Raw genomic sequence first — 20,115 nt, 5'->3', positions numbered from 1 at the left:
TGACCCGGGATCAAATCCCACATCGGGCTCCCGGTGCATGGAGCCTGCTTCTCCCTCTGCCTGTGTCTCTGCCTCTCTCTCTCTCTCTCTGTGTGTGTGTGTGTGTGACTATCATAAATAAATAAAAATTAAAAAAAAAAAGATTTATTTGAGAGCGAGAGAGCATGAGCAGCAGAGGGAGAGGGAGAAGCAGACTCCCTGCTGAGCAGGGCGCCCAATGCTGGGGGCTCGATCCCAGGACCCCGAGATCATGACCTGAGCCCCCCGGGCGCCCCCATGATTAACGTCTTAAATTAGGAGACTGCATCTGTTACAATTAACAGATCAATGTTGACACATTCCTAGTGAGCGAAGTCCACGATTGATTCTGATTTCCTCAGTTTCCCCAATGTCCCTCTTCCGTCCCAGCATCCCCCAGGATACGCAGGCGTCACATCTCCTCGGGCTCCTCCCAGCTGGGACAGTTTCTCAGACTTTCCTTGTCTCTGATTCTGATGCCCCTTGACAGTCGCATGGAGGTCCGGGCAGGGCTTTTTTTCTTTTTTTTAAGATTTTATTTATTTATTCATGACAGAGAGAGAGAGAGAGAGAGAGAGAGACAGGCAGAGGGAGAAGCAGGCTCCATGCAGGGAGCCTGATGTGGGACTCGATCCCGGGACTCCAGGATCAGGCCCTGGGCTGAAGGCAGCGCTAAACCGCTGAGCCACCCGGGCTGCCCCCAGGCAGGGCTTTTGTAGAAAGCCCCTTCCTTGGGTCTGTCTGGGGTTTTTCTCATGGCAAGGCTGGGTTTTGGGAGGAAGACTCCGGAGCAAAGTGCCCTCCTCCTGGGGCCATCTCAGGGGGCACATGCTGTCACCATGGCTTGTCACCGCGGATGTTGGCCTTGGTCCCCTGGCTGGGGTGGGCGGGCAGGTGTCTCCCTTGCAGGGTCCCTCGCTTCCTCTTTGCCAACTGTCCCCGCGTCCTGGCCCACACTTACAGAGAAGGGAGTCATTCTCTGTGTCCTTGATGACAGAGAATCTACATACATGATTTGGAATTCTATTCCACAAAAATTTGTCTCTTCCTCCTATTTATTTACTTATTCAATCATTTATCTACATCTTTATGGACTCATAGCTATTTTTTTTTAAGATTTTATTTATTCATTCCTGAGAGACACAGAGAAAGAGGCAGAGGGAGAAGCAGGGTCCATGTGGGGAGCCCAATACGGGACTCGATCCCAGGACTCCGGGGTCACGCCCTGAGCCACAGGCAGACACTCTACCGCTGAGCCACCCAGGCGACCCTCGTGGCCATTTATTTTGTTTCTGGCTCAGAGTCCAATAATCCATGATGTCCTTTGTGGCTCGAACCATCCCAGCGGTGACCACGGAGAGCCTTTTGGTTGATTACTGGGTTTACCCGACAACGCCTTGCAGCATTTAGTAGCCAAAACACATCCCGGGGACCAGACTCTGCAGGGTCACTCCTGAAAAGTGCTGTGCATATTCCGAAGGGAAAGTGTGTGTGACCCGCCCCCCATCCGTGGGCTTTGGCATTCTGCATCCAAAAGAAGGCAAGAAAGGCTGAACATCCGTAGATGATCCAAAGGGGACCCCCCCCCCCGCAGCTCCAGCACTGATGGGTTATGATTTTCTGCACTGAGAGCAGGTGTGTCCTGGCCCAGTGACTCCTCAGAACTAACCAAGTCTTGTTGTTGTTGTTGTTTGCCCTCGGCCCGGCCTGCAGGCCGCTCCCGGAAGAGACAGGGATGGACCCGCTTGGCAGCCCCACGGAAGACACGTCCTGTAAGTGTCCGCGCGAGTGGCCTGGGGCGCGCTGTTTCCAGCTCTCGCTCTGCGTGAGGTTGGACTGTAGAAATGTCAGGGGAGGGGGTTGTTCGGCTCGGAGGCCCAGAGGGAACTCAGCCACGGTGGGTCATGAAGTTGGCACGTGGCATTGCTATGTGTCCTTGAGCTGGTTGCTCGGCCATTCTGTGCCTCCAGGTCCTTACCTATTAAATACAGGTAGTGAGCTTCCCGCAGAAGGGGGTGTGCAAGGATTTAATGAAGCGACATGTATAAAGTGCCCAGGGGTTGCCAGGTGCAAAGTCAGGCCTGGGAAGGCTCTGCTGCTCTAAGTGCTCAGGAGGGCTCATGACCCCAGAATAAGAGGGGGTCCAGGGCAGCCAGAGGAGCTCCCCTGAATAAGTCCTCCTCAGAGTCCTGCTGGGGCCCCCACTCTGCCCGCATCTCCCCCACGCAGCTCATCACAGCGCCCACCCTTTCTGAGGGAAGACTGACGAGAGAGGGACAGCCACATCCCTGACGTCACACAGCACTAGGAGCCAGGTCTGCCTGTGAGCCAGACGGGGGGCCAGCGCGGCCCAGTTTTCTGGGGCCATTCAGGATGGTTGGTCACCTTAGGGTACCGGTCCTCCTCCTGGCCTGAGCACACAGGTTCTGCCTGCTGTTGTCACATCCCCAGAGGGTGATCCTGGTGGGTCCCTTCACCCCTTTGGGCCCTGTTTCCTTTTTTAAAATTTTTTTTAAGGATTTAATTTATTTATTCATGAGAGACACAGAGAGAGAGGCAGAGACCCAGGCAGAGGGAGAAGCAGGCTCCCCACAGGGAGCCTGATGTGGGACTCGATCCCAGGACCCCGGGACCATGCCCTGGGCCAAAGGGCAACGCTCAACCCACTGAGCCACCCAGGGGTCCCTGATTTTTATTTAGTTAAGGAGATGGAGAAATAGGGTGGTGAGTTGTATGTGTCCACGTGGCTGGGCCACCCCACCCAGAGATGTGGCCAAGCATTATTCTACGTGTTCCTGCTGAGAGTCACTTTTTCGATGAGAGTAACATTTAAATGAGTAGACGCGGGATCCCTGGGTGGCGCAGCGGTTTAGCGCCTGCCTTTGGCCCAGGGCGCGATCCTGGAGACCCGGGATTGAATCCCACGTCGGGCTCTCGGTGCATGGAGCCTGCTTCTCCCTCTGCCTGGGTCTCTGCCTCTCTCTCTCTCTGTGACTATCATAAATAAATTAAAAAAAATTAAATGAGTAGACGCTGAGTAAAGTCGATTGCACTCAAGAGTGTGGGTGGGCCGCATCTGATCAGTCGAGGGCCGTAGAGGAAGAAGGCTCCGGTGTGGCTCACCCTGGGACAGAATTCCTCTTCAGCCGTGAACACGGGAAACCCAACAGGTTTCCGGCTTCCGTAATATGATGGTGGGGCAGGCGTGGGACACACATCCTCATTCCCAAAAGGAAAAATAGGAAGGAAGACAGAGATCATTGATCCCAGTCGATCCCAGCAAGTCTGAAGCTTGGCAGGACAAATTCCATTAGATTTTTTTTTTTTTTAGTGCAAATTCTATTGGATTTTTTTTTTTTAATTCTATTGGATTTTAAGGCTGGAGAGCACTCCTCTGGCTCGATGCCCTGTGCTGCGGGTCCCCCCCACCCCCCGCAGCTCCACCCCCTGGGAGAGGGAGCCCCGTTTCTACCAAGCACGCTGGATGCACCGCGCCCCAGCCACGTGCTCCCGGCAATCACCACCTCGGTGTCCCCATCTGTAAAGTGGCTGACGCGACCTGCCACGCCGGGTCATGCTGCGATTGAGGCGTCACATCAGTGGCGGGCGCACGGAACGGGCACAGAGTGAACAGGGTGGTTTTGTTTTCATCACTTTGTGCCAAAGCGCACATTTACCTCCAAGCTACTCGTGAAGCGGTCACCTCTGACCCGTGGCTCGGGGCCGGAGAAATTCAGAGGAAAAAAAGAAAAAGAAAAGTGAGGAGCTGGTGCATTTAATTATGGATCGAGGAGCGTCTTCATCCGGTGAGAGAGGGGCAGGGCTCTCGCACTGGCCCATTTATTCTGTCCTCGCTGGCAAACCTGCCGCGCCTTCCCAGGGTCTCCGGAAGAGCGGGCTTGGGGGCAGCCGGGGGCTTTCCTCGCCCGTAGGGTAACCTCCACCCCCCCCCCCCCGTGCTGGCTCTGCTGCGCTCGCTACGGGATCGGCTCTAACCCCTTGGGGAGGAGCCACCTGTCACAAGGGGACCACCGGCAGGCTGAGAAAGCAGTGCAAGCCCGGAGGCTCGCGCACCCTGACCAGCTCCAGAGGGAGCGCCTGCACCCCCCGTGCCTCAGTGTGCTCACCTGGCAAAGGGGATGATAACAGAACTTGCCTGGCACGGATATCAGTGCAAAGATGCCCCGTGAAAAAGCTGGGGGAGCACTTCACGAGGGGCCTGGCCCCAGTGACGGGGTCGGTTCGTGCCAGTTATTAAAGGGAGAGGCCCAAAGTCACCCGTGGGGGTTCATCCTCCGGCCGGATGCAGAGGGAGCTGTGGTCGCAGGGACTGGCGGGTGGGGAGCACAGTGTCTGGGGCTGGTCCGCAGGCCCCGGGGTGCCCCTGACCTCACTCACCTCATGGGAGTCGCATCTGGCGGATGGTGAGAGCAAGGCAGGCCCAGGGAGGTGAGGCGAGCTAGGAAGCAGCCCCTCCGGGCGGAAGGTTAGGGCATGAACCCCCACCGGCCCCACAGGACGTCCTCCGATTTCTAGATTTCTAGCCGGTCGGCAGCCCAGGCCGGGTCGGCGAAGCCACAGCTGTTTTGTCTCCTTTCCCGGTTTCCCGAACAGCCCCTCCCAACGCCTTGAACTTCAACGGAGCTCATCGCAAGCGGAAGACGCTGGTCGCCCCGGAGATCAACATTTCCCTGGATCAGAGCGAGGGCTCCCTGCTGTCTGACGACTTCCTGGACACCCCCGATGACCTGGACATCAACGTGGATGACATCGAGACCCCCGACGAGACCGACTCGCTGGAGTTCCTGGGGAACGGCAACGAGCTGGAGTGGGAAGGTGAGGCCCGGGCACAGCAAAACCGACGGCACAAGCTGGTCGCAACTGGTCGTCCGTGCTGTGAGGCGTTGGGACAGGGTGGGGGGTGGGTCTCACCTGAGGGGCCATCCTGCCCCAGGGGTCACGGGGCTATATCTGGGGCTGTCACACTGGGGGTGCTCCTGGGCCCGCCCTGCCCCCCGGCGCCCGGGATGCCCCGAATTTTCTGCAGTGCTGAGGGACAAGGATTGGTGTTACCCACTTATTCATTTTAAAAAGATTTCATATATTTATTTGACAGAGAGAGGGGGAGCGCGAGTAGGGGGTGCAGAGGCAGAGGGAGAAGCAGGCTCCCTGCAAGGAGCCCGAGGCAGTACTCGATCCCGGGACCCCTGGTGTTACCTCTTTAGATGTTTGCTGGAATTCAGGGCACCTGGGGGGCTCAGTGGTTGAGCATCTGCCTTCCGCTCAGGGCATGATCTGGGGTCCTGGGATCGAGTCCTGCCTCGGGCTCCTTGCAGGGAGCCTGCTTCTGCCTCTCCCACTTCCCTGGTGGTTCTCTCTCTCTCTATCTCTCTGTCAAATAAATAAAATCTTAAAAACGAAAAGAAAAGATAGGTGTCTGCTGAGGTTTAGCCACAAAGTCACCGGCCCTGGGCTTCTCCGCAACGGGGGCTTCCCATCATTGATCCGGTTTCCTTCTGGAGAAGGTGGCAGTTGAGCTGCAGTGTGAAGGGAGAGCAGGAAGGGACAGTGGATGAGCAGGGGCTCCGGGCAGGGAGACACACATGGACCAGTGTCACGGGAGAAGGATGGGGTGACACGTCCACAGGCAGCAGGGCACAGGGGTCCCGGGCGGGAGGTTGCAACAAAACGTCTGGCCTCAGGCATCCCTTCTGCTCGTCCCGGCCCGCTTCTAGATGACACCCCCGTGGCCGCCGCCAAGAACATGCCCGGGGACAGCGCGGACCTGTTTGGGGACGGCGCCGCGGAGGATGGTGGTGCCGCCAATGGGCGCCTGTGGAGGACGGTGATCATCGGAGAACAAGAACACCGAATCGACCTGCACATGATCCGGCCCTACATGAGGGTAGTGACCCACGGAGGTGAGACCGCACCCCTCGGGCTCCTCCTGGCTCCAGCCAGCCACCTGCGGGTCGTCGGAGGGCCTCTCTGAAGCTCAGTCTCTTCTGCAGGGATGTTACGCCCTCGTCTCTGGGTGGGCGCACACAGGGGTGCTCACGGGTGCCTGTGAGGGTGGCCAGACGGGGGTGGGGGTTGCTGACTCCCCCGGTCGAGGTTCTACGACTCAGAGCTGTGCCCTCTGGGGAGGGGCCTGGCTGGCGAGCAGGCGGGTGCCTGGGCCGGAGCACGGGGCCTCTCAGGGCTCCCGCCGCTCACTGGCCACCTGTCCCCAGGGTACTACGGCGAAGGTCTCAACGCCATCATCGTGTTTGCTGCCTGCTTCCTCCCGGACAGCAGCTCCCCCGACTACCACTACATCATGGAGAACCTCTTCCTGTGAGTGGCCGCCTGCTCCATCCCGGCCCGGGGTTCTGAGCGCCCCCCCGCCCCGTTGCCACCTGAGCTTACTGAGCATTTACCCTGGGGCAGCCACGGGCCCAAGCACTGCGTGTGCAGAAACACCACCCAGTAGGCGCTGATGCCCCTCCCTCTGCAGGTGCGACACCTGCCCAGGACAGCCTGGTCGAGTCCTGTTATCAGGGAGACGGATAATACACCTGCGGGTAACAGAAAGGGCTCGCAAATCACGATTAGTCCTGTGTTTGTTATTACGAAGATTTCCTTCTCACCCCGTGGGGCTGGGGGGCCCGTGGTTCAGAGGATGACCGGTCAGAGCCGGAAGAAGCCGAGAAACCACCCCCCCCACGCCCCCCACTGACAGGTGGGGAAGTAGAGGCTGAGACAGAGGAGAGGATTTCTCTGAAATGGCTCAGGGAGGATGGGGCAGGGACGGACCCCAGAATGGTGAGGTCCGATGGGGGGGCTGTCCACGGGGTGCCCGTTCCCCACCTGTAACTGGGGCTGTGAGACCCACCGCTCAGGATTAACCGAGACACTATATCCTCATGCGTATAAAACACTTGGTGCCTAATAAGTGCCCCATCAGGTAGTAACGACTGCTGTCGGTCTGTCCACTGACACGAATCTCGAGGGGGCTGCGTCTACCCCTTCCCCCGCCCCCAGCGAGCTGGAGGGCTGGCCGCAGCCGAGCAGGTGTGGCTGGCACGGCGGGGGCGGGAGAGCCCAGAGGCCAGGTGCCCCGGGTGTTCAGCCGTGGGGACCACGGCTCCCTAACTCTGGCCCCCCGTCTCCCGCACCTGCGACCAGGTACGTCATCAGCAGTCTGGAACTGCTCGTGGCGGAGGATTACATGATCGTGTACCTGAACGGGGCCACCCCCCGGCGGAGGATGCCCGGCATCGGCTGGCTGAAGAAGTGCTACCAGATGATCGACAGGAGGTGAGTGCGGCGGGGCTGCCTGGGGGGCGAGGGCGCGGGAGGGCGTGTGGAGGCTCACCCGGAGCAAGGGACCCCCGGGCCCCTGCATGGCAGCCGTGTGGTCGTCAGCCCGGCCCCGGAGGTGGGCGGTGGAGGATCGCTGTGGGCAGGGCTGGGAGGGGGCGTCTGTCCCCTGTGCCTCCGGGCCCCCAGGGGTCTTCGGCCATCCTGGGCGTCCCTCAGCTTGTAGACACGTCACCCCATCTCTTCCTCCGTGGTCACATGGCCTGTCCCCCTTGTGTCCGTGTCCAAACATCTTTGTAAGGACACTGGTGACGGGATAGGGTCACCCTGCTCTGGCATGGCCTCATTTTAGCAAATTACCTCTGCGATGACCTTATTTCCCAATGTCCTGATCCGAGGTGCAGGGGCAGGGCTATAGCATAGGAATCTGGGGGGCGATGCAGTTTGACATGACTGTGACAGGTGCTCAGAACCAGGTGAGGGAGGGGCGGTTCTGGAGCAGGTGGCAGCGAGGACTAGACATCAGGGTGGCCACCTGCAAACCCCACAAAGCGGTCACGGAGTAACCCAGCTTCACGGACCCCTCTTCCCCACCCCCTGGAAACTGGAGACAAGCGTGGCCTGGACCTGGGAGCGCAGGGGAGGAACCACCCCTTAGCTCCTCCCTTCCCGGGGGGCGCTCCCTCTGCCCCCCCCCCCCAGATTGCGGAAAAACCTGAAGTCCCTCATCATCGTGCACCCGTCCTGGTTCATCCGCACCGTGCTGGCTATCTCCCGGCCCTTTATCAGGTAAGGACGCTGTGCCCTGTGCGGGGCCCCCACTCGGGTCGTGGGCCTCTGCTGTTCTATTCCGGATTTTGCAGCTTCTCTAGGGCGAATACGTATTGTTGCTTTAACGCGTCTTCAGCCGTAGGTGCGGTTATTGAGGAACAAACAGGAAAAATAATAGCAGGCAGCCCCCCGTATTACGTGTTGGATCCCTCTTAACATTTACAATCGCAGCCTGAGAGGCCAATGCTGTCGCGAACTCCTTGCCCGGATGAGGGAACCAAGGCCCTGTAGGATCAAGGGACCCAGCCCGGGTCACGCAGCCAGGTCACTAGTCCACACAGTCCCCAGAAGTGAGCCGAGCTCCGTCCACCGCAGCATCTGCGCAGGGACCCTGAGGACGCCAGGAGAGTCTGAGCCCCTCCCCGCAATGATGCAGGAACCCTGTGCGTTGGGGTCCTCGAGACTCAGGTGTGGTGATTCACGGCAAGGGCTCACAGCTCAGAGCAGCTGCTACGGTTTGCTGCAGGGGAAGGATGCAGTGAAGGTGCAAGGGATGAAGGTGCACGCGGGCGGGCGCCAGACTCCGCTTGTCCCCTCCCGTGCAGTGAGCTCCCCTTGCTCTCCAAGGTTTTCACTGGGTTTAGCCACATGGGGATGGAGTAGCCAAGGGTCCGACCTTAGCTGCTGGCCTCACACTGATGTGATGTGCCCGAGACGCCCACCACGAGTCACACCCTTGACACAGACTGTGTGACAGGGTCCCGGCCCAGGTCACCAGGGCGCTCCTCGCGGGTGGGACATTCCAGGAGCCGCCAGGCGGCCTCCCCGAGCATCAGGAAGCCGGTTCTTTCTTTTTGATGTGCAGGCTTTGGGGACCCCCACCTGCTGGGTTCACCACGCGATATAAGAGCACCCGATATGCAGATCAAGTAAAGCGAAACTAGTCATAGGAAATGCCCCAGTCGATGGCATAAACCCCATATTGAATCCAATATGCTTCAAAGCGTTGAATCGGATTGAGACCCTTCAGGGGCGCCTGGCTGCCTCCAGCCGCAGAGCACGTGGGCCGCTCTTGATCTCAGGGTCGTGAGTTCGAGCCCCGCGTTGGGTGTACAGACTGCTTACGTAATAAACTTAAAAAAAAAATCCATCACATCCACATTCCCAGTTCATGATGTGTGGGGAGGTTGAGGGAAGGTCCACGCTCTGAGAGGGTCACGCTCTCGGCGTGAACAGTTTGCAAGGAGGTGATGTCAGACGGTGTGTGTTCAGGGACTTGGTGGCACCTTGAAACACTTGCACACTAGTAAAACCAGGCAAGTGCGCTAATCACGGGCCGCGTGTGCTCACGATGAACCCCCCCCCACCACCACCGCTGGGCAAAACGGTGAAGACGTCCTCCTGCCCAACAGAAGGTCGCTCTACCGTCCTGGGCACCCCCAACTGGGAACGTACGTTTGCCCTGATGCAGATAACTCTCTCACTTGGGATTGCTTTCTCACGGCGAATTTTGAGGGGTCAGGTTTGAGTTTCTATTTTTTTTTAAGATTTTATTTATTTATTCATGAGAGAAACACAGAGAGAGAGAGAGAGAGAGAGAGGCAGAGACACAGGCAGAGGGAGAAGCAGGCTCCATGCAAGGAGCCCGATGCAGGACTCGATCCCAGGTCTCCAGGATCATGCCCCGGGCTGAAGGCAGGCGCTAAACCGCCACCCAGGTGTCCCAGGTTTGAGCTTCTAAAGAAAAAAGAGGAGGCGGGAGAGAAACATGAGCTTCCCCATTTACAAGCCTAGGAAGGTGGAGGCCATTCTGAGCCTGCCGGGAGATAGGACGCGGGCCCCCCAGGCAGACGGAGCCTTGTCACCGCGGAGATTTGGGCACAGTGTCCGGGGACGGGGACGGTGGGCGTCGCGGGGCCGCAGCAGCCGTGCTCTCCGCCTGTATGGATAGCCCAGGGCCCAGAGCAGCAGGTGCGGGCTCTGCGTACCCTAAAACCCTTCCTAACGGATCAGATCGTCCACCCTCAGAGCCCCTGGGCCTGGACGCACTCAGGTAACATGGACACGACTCCTGCCTGGCTGGCTGAGGCCCACGCCCTGCCCCCGGTCCCTTCTCGTGACAACCCCATGTTCCAAGAATAACTGGGTTGGGTTTTTTTTTCCTTTGTATTAAAAAAAGTGATTTGAACTGCGTGAAAGCAATTGGGGCCGCTCATTGCGCCGCACACGGCCGCTTTGTGACCCTCTGTGGGGGACGCCTGTTGTCCCCAATCAGTGACCAGTCACCTTCTGCCGAGCAGCCGCTTTATTTTTCCCTAATGGACACTGCGAACCGTGTGATTGCTCATCTGTCCCCCTGTGCATCGGCTGCGGGAAAGCTGGAGCCGAATTCTTATCTCATCTCTACAAATAGATATGAAACGCCTTAGCACACTTCTGTACATGTTTGGCTTTATCTTATCTTTTTTTTTTTACTGTTAAAAAAATCTATCATTTTATTATTTCTGTAGTGCTGTATGCTCCAGGCCTTATGTTTGTCATCCAGCAACATCGTTTGACCTTGAAAAAAAGGTCATTTAACACTTTATGTGTTACCGAAATTAGGTTTAATTAAATGTGAAAAAAGTAGTCGCGGCCATGAGTTCACAGCAGCATGCTGGTGACACAGCCCGGCAGGGACCCTGCCCCTTGACCCCGGGCTCTGCTCTGTGCACCCCCACGAGGGGCGGGGGTCGAGGCTAGCCTGGGCAGCCAGGGAGATTTGAGGGAAGGTGCTCGGGACATCGTGCAGGAGCCTTGTGTGCTCTTCCTCGACTGCCAGCGCCCCCTCCGGGCCCGGACTTCAGGCGTCTGCCCCCCTCTCCTCCCGCCAGCGTCAAATTCATCAACAAGATCCAGTATGTGCACAGCTTGGAGGATCTGGAGCAGCTCATCCCCATGGAACACGTGCAGATCCCAGACTGCGTGCTGCAGTAAGTGTCCCTGTGCCGTGTGAGTGTCCCCCGTCCCCAGCCCCAGCGATGCTAGCCTCCTCATCTCCCCTCTCCGGGATGGGGGTGGTGGGGACCAGCCCCCGGACGTGAGTGGGAGCAGCGGAGCGGAGGGGAACACAGGGGGCATCTAGCGCAGGGCAGGGGCCGGCAAGCCACGGCCCACAGCTTGTCTTATAAATAAAGTTTTATCGGCACACAGCCACGCCCGCCCACTGACGGGCCCACATCAGCTGTGGCTGCTCCCGAGCTACCTCTGCATGGAGTAGCGCGGCTGCAAGTGGCCTACAAAGTCGAAAATATTTACTCTCTAGGCTGTTACAGAAAAGCTGCCCCGATGTTGCGGTGGCGGCCAGCCCTCATCGGCGAGGATGCCGCTTCCTGACGGCACTGCTTCAGTTGCTGGTGCTGAATCAGGCAAAAAAAAAAAAAATCTGCTGAGTGGCCTGTACCCCGCGCTGGAGTTCGCCAGCGAGTCAGGTGTTCCCGGCTGGGGCGCTGGCAGGGCCACTGCGGGGCTCGCTCTCTGCTCCGGAGCCTGGCGTGTGTGCACACCTGACAGTGAGCTTTTCTCCCCTCCCGGGAGGAAGGACATCCCGCCGGGGCGTCTTCGGGGGGCAGGAGGGCCGCGGCCGACCGGCTGTGCTTTCTCTCTTCCAGGTACGAGGAGGAAAGGCTCAAGGCCCGGAGAGAGAGGTCTGTGCGGGGCGGCCGTCGGGCCAGGGCCGGGCCGGGTCGGGCTCACGTCTGGGGGGCAGGTGGGGGCGTCAGCTGAACAGGGGCCGGTCACCCCCTACACACACACGGCTGGGGGCCTTGTCAAGGGCCTTGAATCAGACCTGGGTTCGAACCCCGTCGGCCCCACGGCCGCTGTGCGGGTTACCGTGGGAGATCAGGTCGACGGGACCCCCGCGGCAAAAACGGTGGCTCGTCGTCATCGTGATTAAATTATCGTGTGCTGTCCTGGCCCCGGACACCCCAGAAACGCCCCGTTGCTAACTTACTGGCTCAATTTTCACGGGCGGCATCACCGTGTGTGGCGGTCACGGGGTCCCAGGGCTACTCCAGGCCCACCCCGTCACGGGGCCCTGAGCCATCTCCCCTTCACCCCACCCCGCTCCCCACCGCCCGGAGCAGGCCAGGGCCAGGGCTCCTGACAGCATCTTACCGCCCAGGAACCCAAGGGCCGGAGACGGCAAGGCAGCTGCCCCAGGCCGCACCCCGAGTCTGGCAGACGGGGCGATCCCTGCCAGGCCCTGTGCCTGCCCTGGGGTGGCGGTGCAGGTGGCTAAGACAGGGTCCTGGGGTCTGCAAACGGCCCAGGAGAGGGACACGGCGCCAAGGAAGGAAGGGGGGGCCCGCGGCAGGGTGGGTGACGTGGGTGACGGGCCACAGAAGGAGCAGAGCTATGGTGGCCTTGCAGGATGACGAACCGAAGGCGACAGGGAGGGAGGCCAAGGGCAGGCGGACACACCAACCCCAGCCTCCTCCCCCTCCCCGTCTCGCCTTCCGTCCTCTCTCTCTCTCTCCCTCTCTCTCTCTCTCTTTCTCAATGTTTTATTGTGTTAAATATATATAACATGAAATTCACCATCGTAACCCCCCGTAGGCGCACAGCTCGGGGCACGAAGCACACTCACCCCTCCACGCACCCACCCCCACCACCGCCTCCAGAACCTTCTATCTCCCCACACGGAGACCCGGTCCCCAGGAAGCACTGACCCCCCGCCCCTGCCCCAGCCCTGGCTCCCACCACCTCCTCTGTCTCTGTGCACGGGCCTCCTCTGGGGACCTCCTGGGAGTGGGGTCCTGCAGGAGGTGTCCTTCTGGGTCTGGGTCCCCTCCCCGAGCCCGGTGTCCTCGGGGTCCGTCCATCCACGTGGGGGCAGGTGTTGGAGCCCCTTCCTTCCCGAGGCTGGGTCGTATCCCGGGTGTAGACAGAGCACACTGGGTTTATCCTTCATCCACCATGGACACTGGGTTGCCCCCACCTTTGGGCTGCTGTGAACGGGGTGCAAACATCCGTTTGGGTCCCTGTTTTCCCAGAGGGGAATCACTGGGACAGCTGGTAATTCCACTTCTAAGAGGTAGAGGAACTGCCACGCCGCGCTCCGCGGCAGGGTCACTGTCTCAGGCCCAGTCCCGCAGCCTCTCCTGGCTCATTGTCGCTGCAGCTTCTGGTTTTAGGACAGAAGTCCCCCCCCCCCCGGGTGTGAGGCGGAGATGTCTGTCTGTCTGTCTGTCTGCCTTTCTCCTCCCTCTCTGCCCCTCTCTCCATCTCTATCTCCCTGTCTCTCTGTCTCTGTCTCCCTAAGGGGTGCCCCCCCATCCGGGCCCCCCCAAGCCTTAGCTGCAGAGGGGACAGAGACCAGCACCACAGGCCAGAGTCAGGGCACAGGGTGGCAGCGTCCGTGAGGGCCACAGGACGAGGGCACGAGTGTCTGGGATGACGGGCCGCCCCCATCAGGCCCTGTCCCCATGGCCGCCTCTGCTGTCAGTAACCTCTGGGTGATCTCTGCACCCTGGGGGCCTGTGCAGGGGCAGGGAGACCCCCAACACTACCCTCAGAGGCCACGGTGGCCGGCTTGTCACCCCTGCTGCCTCTGTCTGTCCCCAGCACCAGACCGCAGCCAGAGTTCGTCCTGCCCCGGTCTGATGAGAAGCCAGAGGCCGCGTCGGCGGAGGACAGGTGAGCGTGCAGGTGACCGCGGTGAGGGCCGCCGAGCCCCCGATCCCCTGGTGAGCGTGCCCCCCATGCTGTCATGACGAGGACATAAGAATGCGGGTGTGAATGGCCAGCATGATGCCCACTCCCTTGTGGGGGCTCAGTATCGGGGTCCCCCTTCCCTCCACCCGGGATGCCCCTCGGGGACACCGCAGAGGCTGGCTCAGTCAGCAGAGGGTGGGACTCCCAATCTCCGGGATGTGACTTAAAGCCCCATGTTGGGCATAGACAGGACTTAAAAAAGTAAAATCTTTTAAAATAAATAAACATGGGGGCGCCTAGGGGGTTAGTTGGTGAAACATCTGCCTTTGGCTCAGGTCATGGTCCTGGGGTCCTGGGATCGAGTCCCACATCAGGCTCCCTGCTCCCTGGGGAGGCAGCTTCTCCCTCCCTGTGCCGCTCTGCCTACTTGTGGTTCTCTATCAAATAAATAAAATCTTTAAAAAATAAATAGGTAGGTAGACAGATGAACTAACAGTCAATAAAATGGAAAAGGCTGCTCCTCTCTGGGGCTCGGCTGCCTTCTCGGGGCCACGGGGGCTCAGAACACACGCGCCCACCGTGCAGCACGACCCTGGATGGCCGGCCACAGTCCCCCCTCTTCTCCGGGGGCTTCCTCACCACAGTGAAATTCATGTGATGTGCAATGAACTATTGTGGGTTTTTTTTTTAAGATTTTATTTATTTGAGAGAGAGAGAGAGCGAGAGAGCAAAGCAGGGGGAGGGGCAGATGGGGAAGCAGACTCCCTGCTGAGCAGGGAGCCTGACTGGGACTCGATCCCAGGACCCTGGGATCATGACTCGAGCCGAAGGCAGACGCCTCACTGAGCCCCCCAGGCGTCCCTCAATGAACCGTTTTTAGTGCCCATTCCAGTGCGCATCACCCCACGAGGGACCCGAGACCCATTGAGCAGTTGCTCGCATTCCTCCTCCCCTGTTCTTTCTTCAGCAAATACTGTTACAAGCCCTTTAACACCTTGCCCTGGGACGGGCAGAAACACGGCGCGGCCCTGGCCCTCTCCCCACCACCCACCGCCACCTGGCCGGCCTGCCTTCTGCATCTGGCCCGGGTCACCCTCCATCTCTGCCCTGCATGACCTGGGGGCAGGGGCTGTGTCTTGGGACCATCCCCCGCCCCCACCCCCTGCATCCAGCACAGGCCAAGGGTAGGGACCGTGGGTGGCTGAGGCTGGCCGGTGACTATCATGCCACTCCCCGGGGGTGGGTTTGGCCTCTCCAGGCCAGGACCCTGAGCCACATTACTGGTCTTATTTTGGGTTAGTGAGGAGCCTCGGCCCCTCTTCTCTGGACTGCCTGGCTCACTGACGACCCAACAGACACGTGCTGACGCTTGCTTGGCACAGATGACGACAGGCCGTGCTGACCCTCGTGGGGCTCGCGGCCAAATGCCAAGGCTCCCCAGATAGGCCAACGACACTAAGATGTCTCTCTTCCACAGGTCGGCTCTGGCCACAGAAGATCAGGAAACAAGGTGAGGCGGAAGCAGGGCCATCTTGGTGCCCGGTTTCCCAAATGTTGCACGTGGAGCCTACCCCATGGGAACTGCTCCATGATTTATTGTCTGAGGGTCAGAGGGGCACCAGCTATCAGGAGAACAGGGTCTTCTCTGTGGCAAGCAGCCTGTCCCCGCACAGCTCCAGGGGGCATCACTGACAGGAGGCCCCAGAGCCAGGCCGCACGGCAGCCCTGCCTGAGATGCTTGCCTGGAGCCAGGCCATGTGGAGCCTGGACTTGCTATCTATCTATCTATCTATCTATCTATCTATCTATCTATCTAATCATTTATTTATTTTTTATAGCTATTTATTTTAAAATTTTAAGTAGGCTCCACGCCCAACATGGGGCTTGAGCTCATGACCCTGAGATCGAGAGTTGGATGCTGTAGGGACTGAGCTGGCCTGGTGCCCCAAGCCTGGGCTGTATTACTTAGCCATGGGTACACTGCCTGCCCACAGCCAGTGTCAGCGTCCACACCTGTTCTAGATGCCAGGAGAAGCCTCTCGGCATCTGTGTATTGTGGGGGGGGTGTCCATGGAGACCACCCCCAGGTTCAGGTTTGCTAGAATGACCCACAGGACTCAGTAATGCTGCTATGCTCACGGTTATGGTTTAATACAGCCGAGGAGTGATGAATGCAGGTGAAGATCAGCCATGAGCAATGGTGCGTGATGCCAGGGCCAGGAGAGACCAGGGCAGGGCTTCCAGCGGTTGCCTCCTGGGGGACTTATCCAGACAGCCCTTAGTTCTCCCAGCAGCATGTGGCAATACACAGGACATGCTGCCAACCAGGGACACTCTCCCACGTCTTGGTTTTCGGGGTGTTTGCTGGGGGCAGTCCCTTATGCGTGGCTAGTCTCCCCCAGGGCTGACCTCAGCCTCAGCTCCTGCAGAGGCCGGGCTGATCCACCCATCCTAGGTCACATTGTTAGCACAGACTCTCCCATGTGGCCCAAGGTCTCCAGGTGGACAAAGGCACTCTTACCAAGCAGGGCCCTCCAAGGAAGGACTGGGTTACCTCCTGGGATCTGGGAAAGGGCCGTACCTTCCTTTGGAACATGCAGCAGTAAGGGCTAATCCTTGACCACACGGTCTCCTACAAATCTGGGACACGGCCTGACCACATGCCTCAATAGCAGCCACTCAACCGGGAAGCCCCAAGCCAAGAGAGAAACATCGAAAATGGTCTTAGTGGGTGCCCAGGTGTCTCCATGATTGGACGTCTGCCTTCAGCTCAGGGCATGATCCCAGGGTCCTGGGATCGAGTTCTGCATCATGTTTCCCCCACAAGGAGCCTGCTTCTCCCTCTGCCTGTGTCTCTGCCTCTCTCTCTCTATGTCTCTCATGAATAAATAAGTAAAATTAAAAAAAAAGAAAAAGAAAAAAGGTCTTAGACCAGCACTTCCCTGGGCACACTGAGTGGAAGCAAGTTATTGGTACATCTCCGAGGTCATCTCAATCCCTGTCTTCCGGAGATGACTTTGTGTCCACAGACACAGAACATGCAAGGAAGTCAGCCACCATGAGTGAGAGCCAGCAGATACAACGAAAAGCAGGGTTAGACCCCCTCCTGGGAATCCTCAGGTAGGGGTGATAAATCAAGATGTTTTAAATGATTGAAGATGAGGCACCTGGGTGGCTCAGTCGGTTAGGCATCCGACTCTTGATTTTGGGTCAGGTGGTGATCTCAGGGTCGTGAGACCGAGCCCCATGTCAGGCTCCTCACTCAGCGCGGACTCTGCTTGCCCCTCTCCTCCCCTCTGCTCCCTTCATGCTCGCTCTCTCTCTCTCTCTCTCTCTCTAAAAATGAACAAATAAAATCTTTAAAAATCATTAAGGACATGGAAGAGATTGTAGGAAGCAATGGATGGATGGACAGACCGATGGGTGGGTGAGTAGATGGGCAGACGGAGGAACAGAAAGATGAGTGGCTGATTTGAAGTGTCCCTCTGGTCTGATTGGTGGCGCCAGCCCCAGAGCCCCATTCCACTAGGGCTGGGAGACAGAGAGAGAGAGGTCCCCTTCAGAACCACACCTGGAGGGTGGGTGGCCGGCAGGTACACCTCTTGTTGCTGAGGATCCCCAAAGCCAGAGAAGATCGTGCTCCTGGATTCCACACAGGGATGCATCCCCTACTTTCTTTAAAAACAATCCTAGTAACCTGGCCTGTGTTTATTCCTCTCTAGCATGTCCTGAGGTGACAAGAATGCAGAGAAGAACAAGAAAGAAGATTCCAGATGCCAAGAAACCTCTGTCAGACGCCCTCTGGCCCTGGACCTCAACCCTGCCTCGCCCTGAGTCCCCGTCTTCGGGGTGGGGGTGTGTGTGCCAGTCCCCTCCATCCATCTCTGAAACCCAGCATCCTTTTTAGCTGCTTGGAAGCCTTTTTGTTTTGTTTTTTATTATTTAAACAGCGCAGTATTCATGTGTTCCAGAAGGGGCCCTGGTTCTCAGCCCTCCACCCCTCCACACTCATGAGCTCATGGCCAGGACGAGCGAGCGGCTCAGGGCATGGCCCGTGTGTCCTGGACGGCTTCAGAGACCCCTCCCACTGTGCCAAGTCCTGGTTCGAGACCCTTCTGTTGTTTGTCACCTGGCCCACGTTGGAGCCACCGATGCCCACCAGCTCCCTGGCCGGATCTGGATTCGTTCTTGTGCCTTTTCTCCTAGAACATCCCCTGCAGCTCTGGGCATGTGGCCTGGAAGCTCAGCCGCCCAGCAGGGCCGTGCCCCAGGGACCTCCCAGCCTTCCATTTGACCAGCTCCCTTCATCTCTTGTGACACCCGCCGTCTCTAGGGGCATCGGAACCCACAGCACACAAGTGCGCTGCCGATAACCATCCCTGCCCTGCAGTTACAAAGCCGCCCCTCCCAATCTAGAACATTCTCGAGCCCCTTTAACGTGGATGCCACCGCAGGGCAATCCTGATCAATCAATACCTCCTACTGAGGGAATGAAGTCTCCTCACTTTCCTGATCCCCCTCCGCAATCAATGCAGGGTTGGGATGCACCCCTCAAGTTCCCCCCTAGGGGACCCGGCTCCGAACTGCGTGAAGGAAGATACAGGGTACTGCAGATTTGAGTATTTCGAAGTTCACTTGGGAGAGCACATCCTCGTGGCCCGGACGCTGTGGGGACCTGCCGTCAAAGGGGGCAAACTGACCTTGGACAAAAGACAGACTTTCCTAATGCAGCCCAAACCCAGGGCTGGCCAGGTTGGCCTCTAGAGGTAGTGAGTTCCCCACCGGTGGAGGCATTTAAGAAAAGGCTGGCAAGTGCTTACAAAATGTGGCCCTCTGTGGTCCCCTCCAGTCCTAAGAGTCTCTATTTATATAAACCTGAGCAGAACTGGGATGGACGCCTTCCCCCGGCCCCTCCTATGGCTCCGCAGCGGGCTTCTTAGCCGTGGAGATCGTGAGTGTGGGGTTCCTGGCCCCGGGGGAAATGTCAGATGCCTCTCAGCCTGGGACCTCAGGTGTTTGGGAGGGGCCAGCGGTGTTTGGTGCCGCGCACGTTGCTGCGTGGGAGGGGGTCCTGCATGTCACGGGCCGCTCCCACCCCCAACACCGGAGGCTCCTGCCTTGGGGAACGCGGGGTTTCTGAGCGCTCCTGCGCCTGGATCCCCGGGACACCTGGGGGCGGGGGGGCTCTTAAGTGTGTGTTTCTGCCGCGTTTCCCGAATGTCGAGTGAAGGACAGGCCCGTGGCCCGGGCCTGGTGACCGTGTGTCACCTGGAGCCCGAGGCAGCGGAGGCTGGCAGGCGCCGGGTGTGAGCCGAGGGCTGGGACCGTGCGGGCTGCCCGGTGCCAGGGAGGCGACAGAGGGAGAGTAAGCGGCAGACCGCAGCCCCAGAGGAGCCCGCAGCTGCACGGGGACCCCCGGCTGGCCCGCCGCCCTCGGACCACCAGCAGCCACAGACCCCGGCAAGCGGGACCCAGGACCCTGGCTCGGCCGCGGCAGCCCCTCCAGAATAAAGAGGGACCCCGCGGTGGGGGGCGCTGTCCCCAGGCGCACAGCTCCGTCCCCACGGCGCCACCGCGTCCAGGCCAGCCGCTGCCCGCACTCAGAGCGCCTTTGTGCAAGGCGTGCGTCCCGGGGCGGTCGCAGCCAAAATGCAACGGACCCCAGGCCTCGTGGGAAAGGGACCCCAGGTTTTCCTCCCATGACACGTGGGATGTGTCCCAGGTCGTAGCTCACACGTCCATCCTCACCACGGCGAGTTTTGTGGTTTTTAAAAAAAGAAACCCTTCATTATGATTACTGTCGTGATGTTCAGACATCATCTCCATGAGCTTTGGGGGATTTTTATGTGGAAATAAATACGCGATAACTGAGAAGGGAGGTCTGTTCCTTTTGTCCACTTCTCCGAGGTGGGGCGGGGCGGGCACACCGGCCTGAAGCCCCCACCCGGCGACCTCGGGCAACCTTGGGTGGCCTCGGGTGACCCCCCAGGCCTCTCTGGAATCAAACCTAGCCAGCAGGTAACAGTAGTAACAATTTAATAATCATATACATGTTCTTATTACTCTTCCGGAAAGAGAAAACTCTATTTCTCTCTACACTCACACCCCATCCTTTAGGGTTTCTACGCAGGCGTCCTCAACCTCTGGCCGGTGGTGATGACCCCCCACTGCAGCCCTGCCCCTCCTCGGGGGTCGGCGGGGTGGGACAGACGTTTGCACCTCCAGCCCACCGACCCGCGTCCTTCCACTGGCCGCCAGCCCCAACCCGTGGCTACTGGGTTTGTCCCAAAGCCCACCCCCCCACCCCCCACCCCAGAAATGCAGGTG

At 59.0% G+C, this 20,115-nt stretch overlaps 1 protein-coding gene across 2 annotated transcripts in view; it reads left to right on the top strand.

Moving 5' to 3' along the window:
- ATCAY (ATCAY kinesin light chain interacting caytaxin) overlaps nt 1-19,686 on the top strand; it is a 32,011-nt gene extending 12,325 nt beyond the window's left edge. The window contains exons 3-13 of one of the 2 annotated variants that reach the window (XR_008666877.1): nt 1,732-1,790; nt 4,633-4,854; nt 5,754-5,939; nt 6,252-6,354; nt 7,186-7,317; nt 8,023-8,109; nt 10,913-11,063; nt 11,742-11,777; nt 13,699-13,770; nt 15,266-15,298; nt 17,511-19,686. Coding sequence is in view for 1 of the 2 variants with exons in the window: in XM_055343839.1 (XP_055199814.1) it covers nt 1,732-1,790; nt 4,633-4,854; nt 5,754-5,939; nt 6,252-6,354; nt 7,186-7,317; nt 8,023-8,109; nt 10,965-11,063; nt 11,742-11,777; nt 13,699-13,770; nt 15,266-15,298; nt 17,511-17,520 (1,039 nt within the window). In the remaining variant the exon portion in view is untranslated. The remainder of the gene's footprint in view (nt 1-1,731; nt 1,791-4,632; nt 4,855-5,753; nt 5,940-6,251; nt 6,355-7,185; nt 7,318-8,022; nt 8,110-10,912; nt 11,064-11,741; nt 11,778-13,698; nt 13,771-15,265; nt 15,299-17,510) is intronic. The other variant, XM_055343839.1, reaches the window with a different exon arrangement.
- The last annotated feature ends 429 nt before the right edge of the window (nt 19,687-20,115 follow it).

The sequence above is a fragment of the Nyctereutes procyonoides genome, unplaced genomic scaffold, assembly GCF_905146905.1.
Source record: "Nyctereutes procyonoides isolate TBG_1078 unplaced genomic scaffold, NYPRO_anot_genome, whole genome shotgun sequence".
Classification (NCBI taxonomy): Eukaryota; Metazoa; Chordata; class Mammalia; order Carnivora; family Canidae; genus Nyctereutes; species Nyctereutes procyonoides.
Note: the sequence above shows the minus strand (reverse complement) of the source record. Positions and strands in the feature narration are given on the sequence as shown.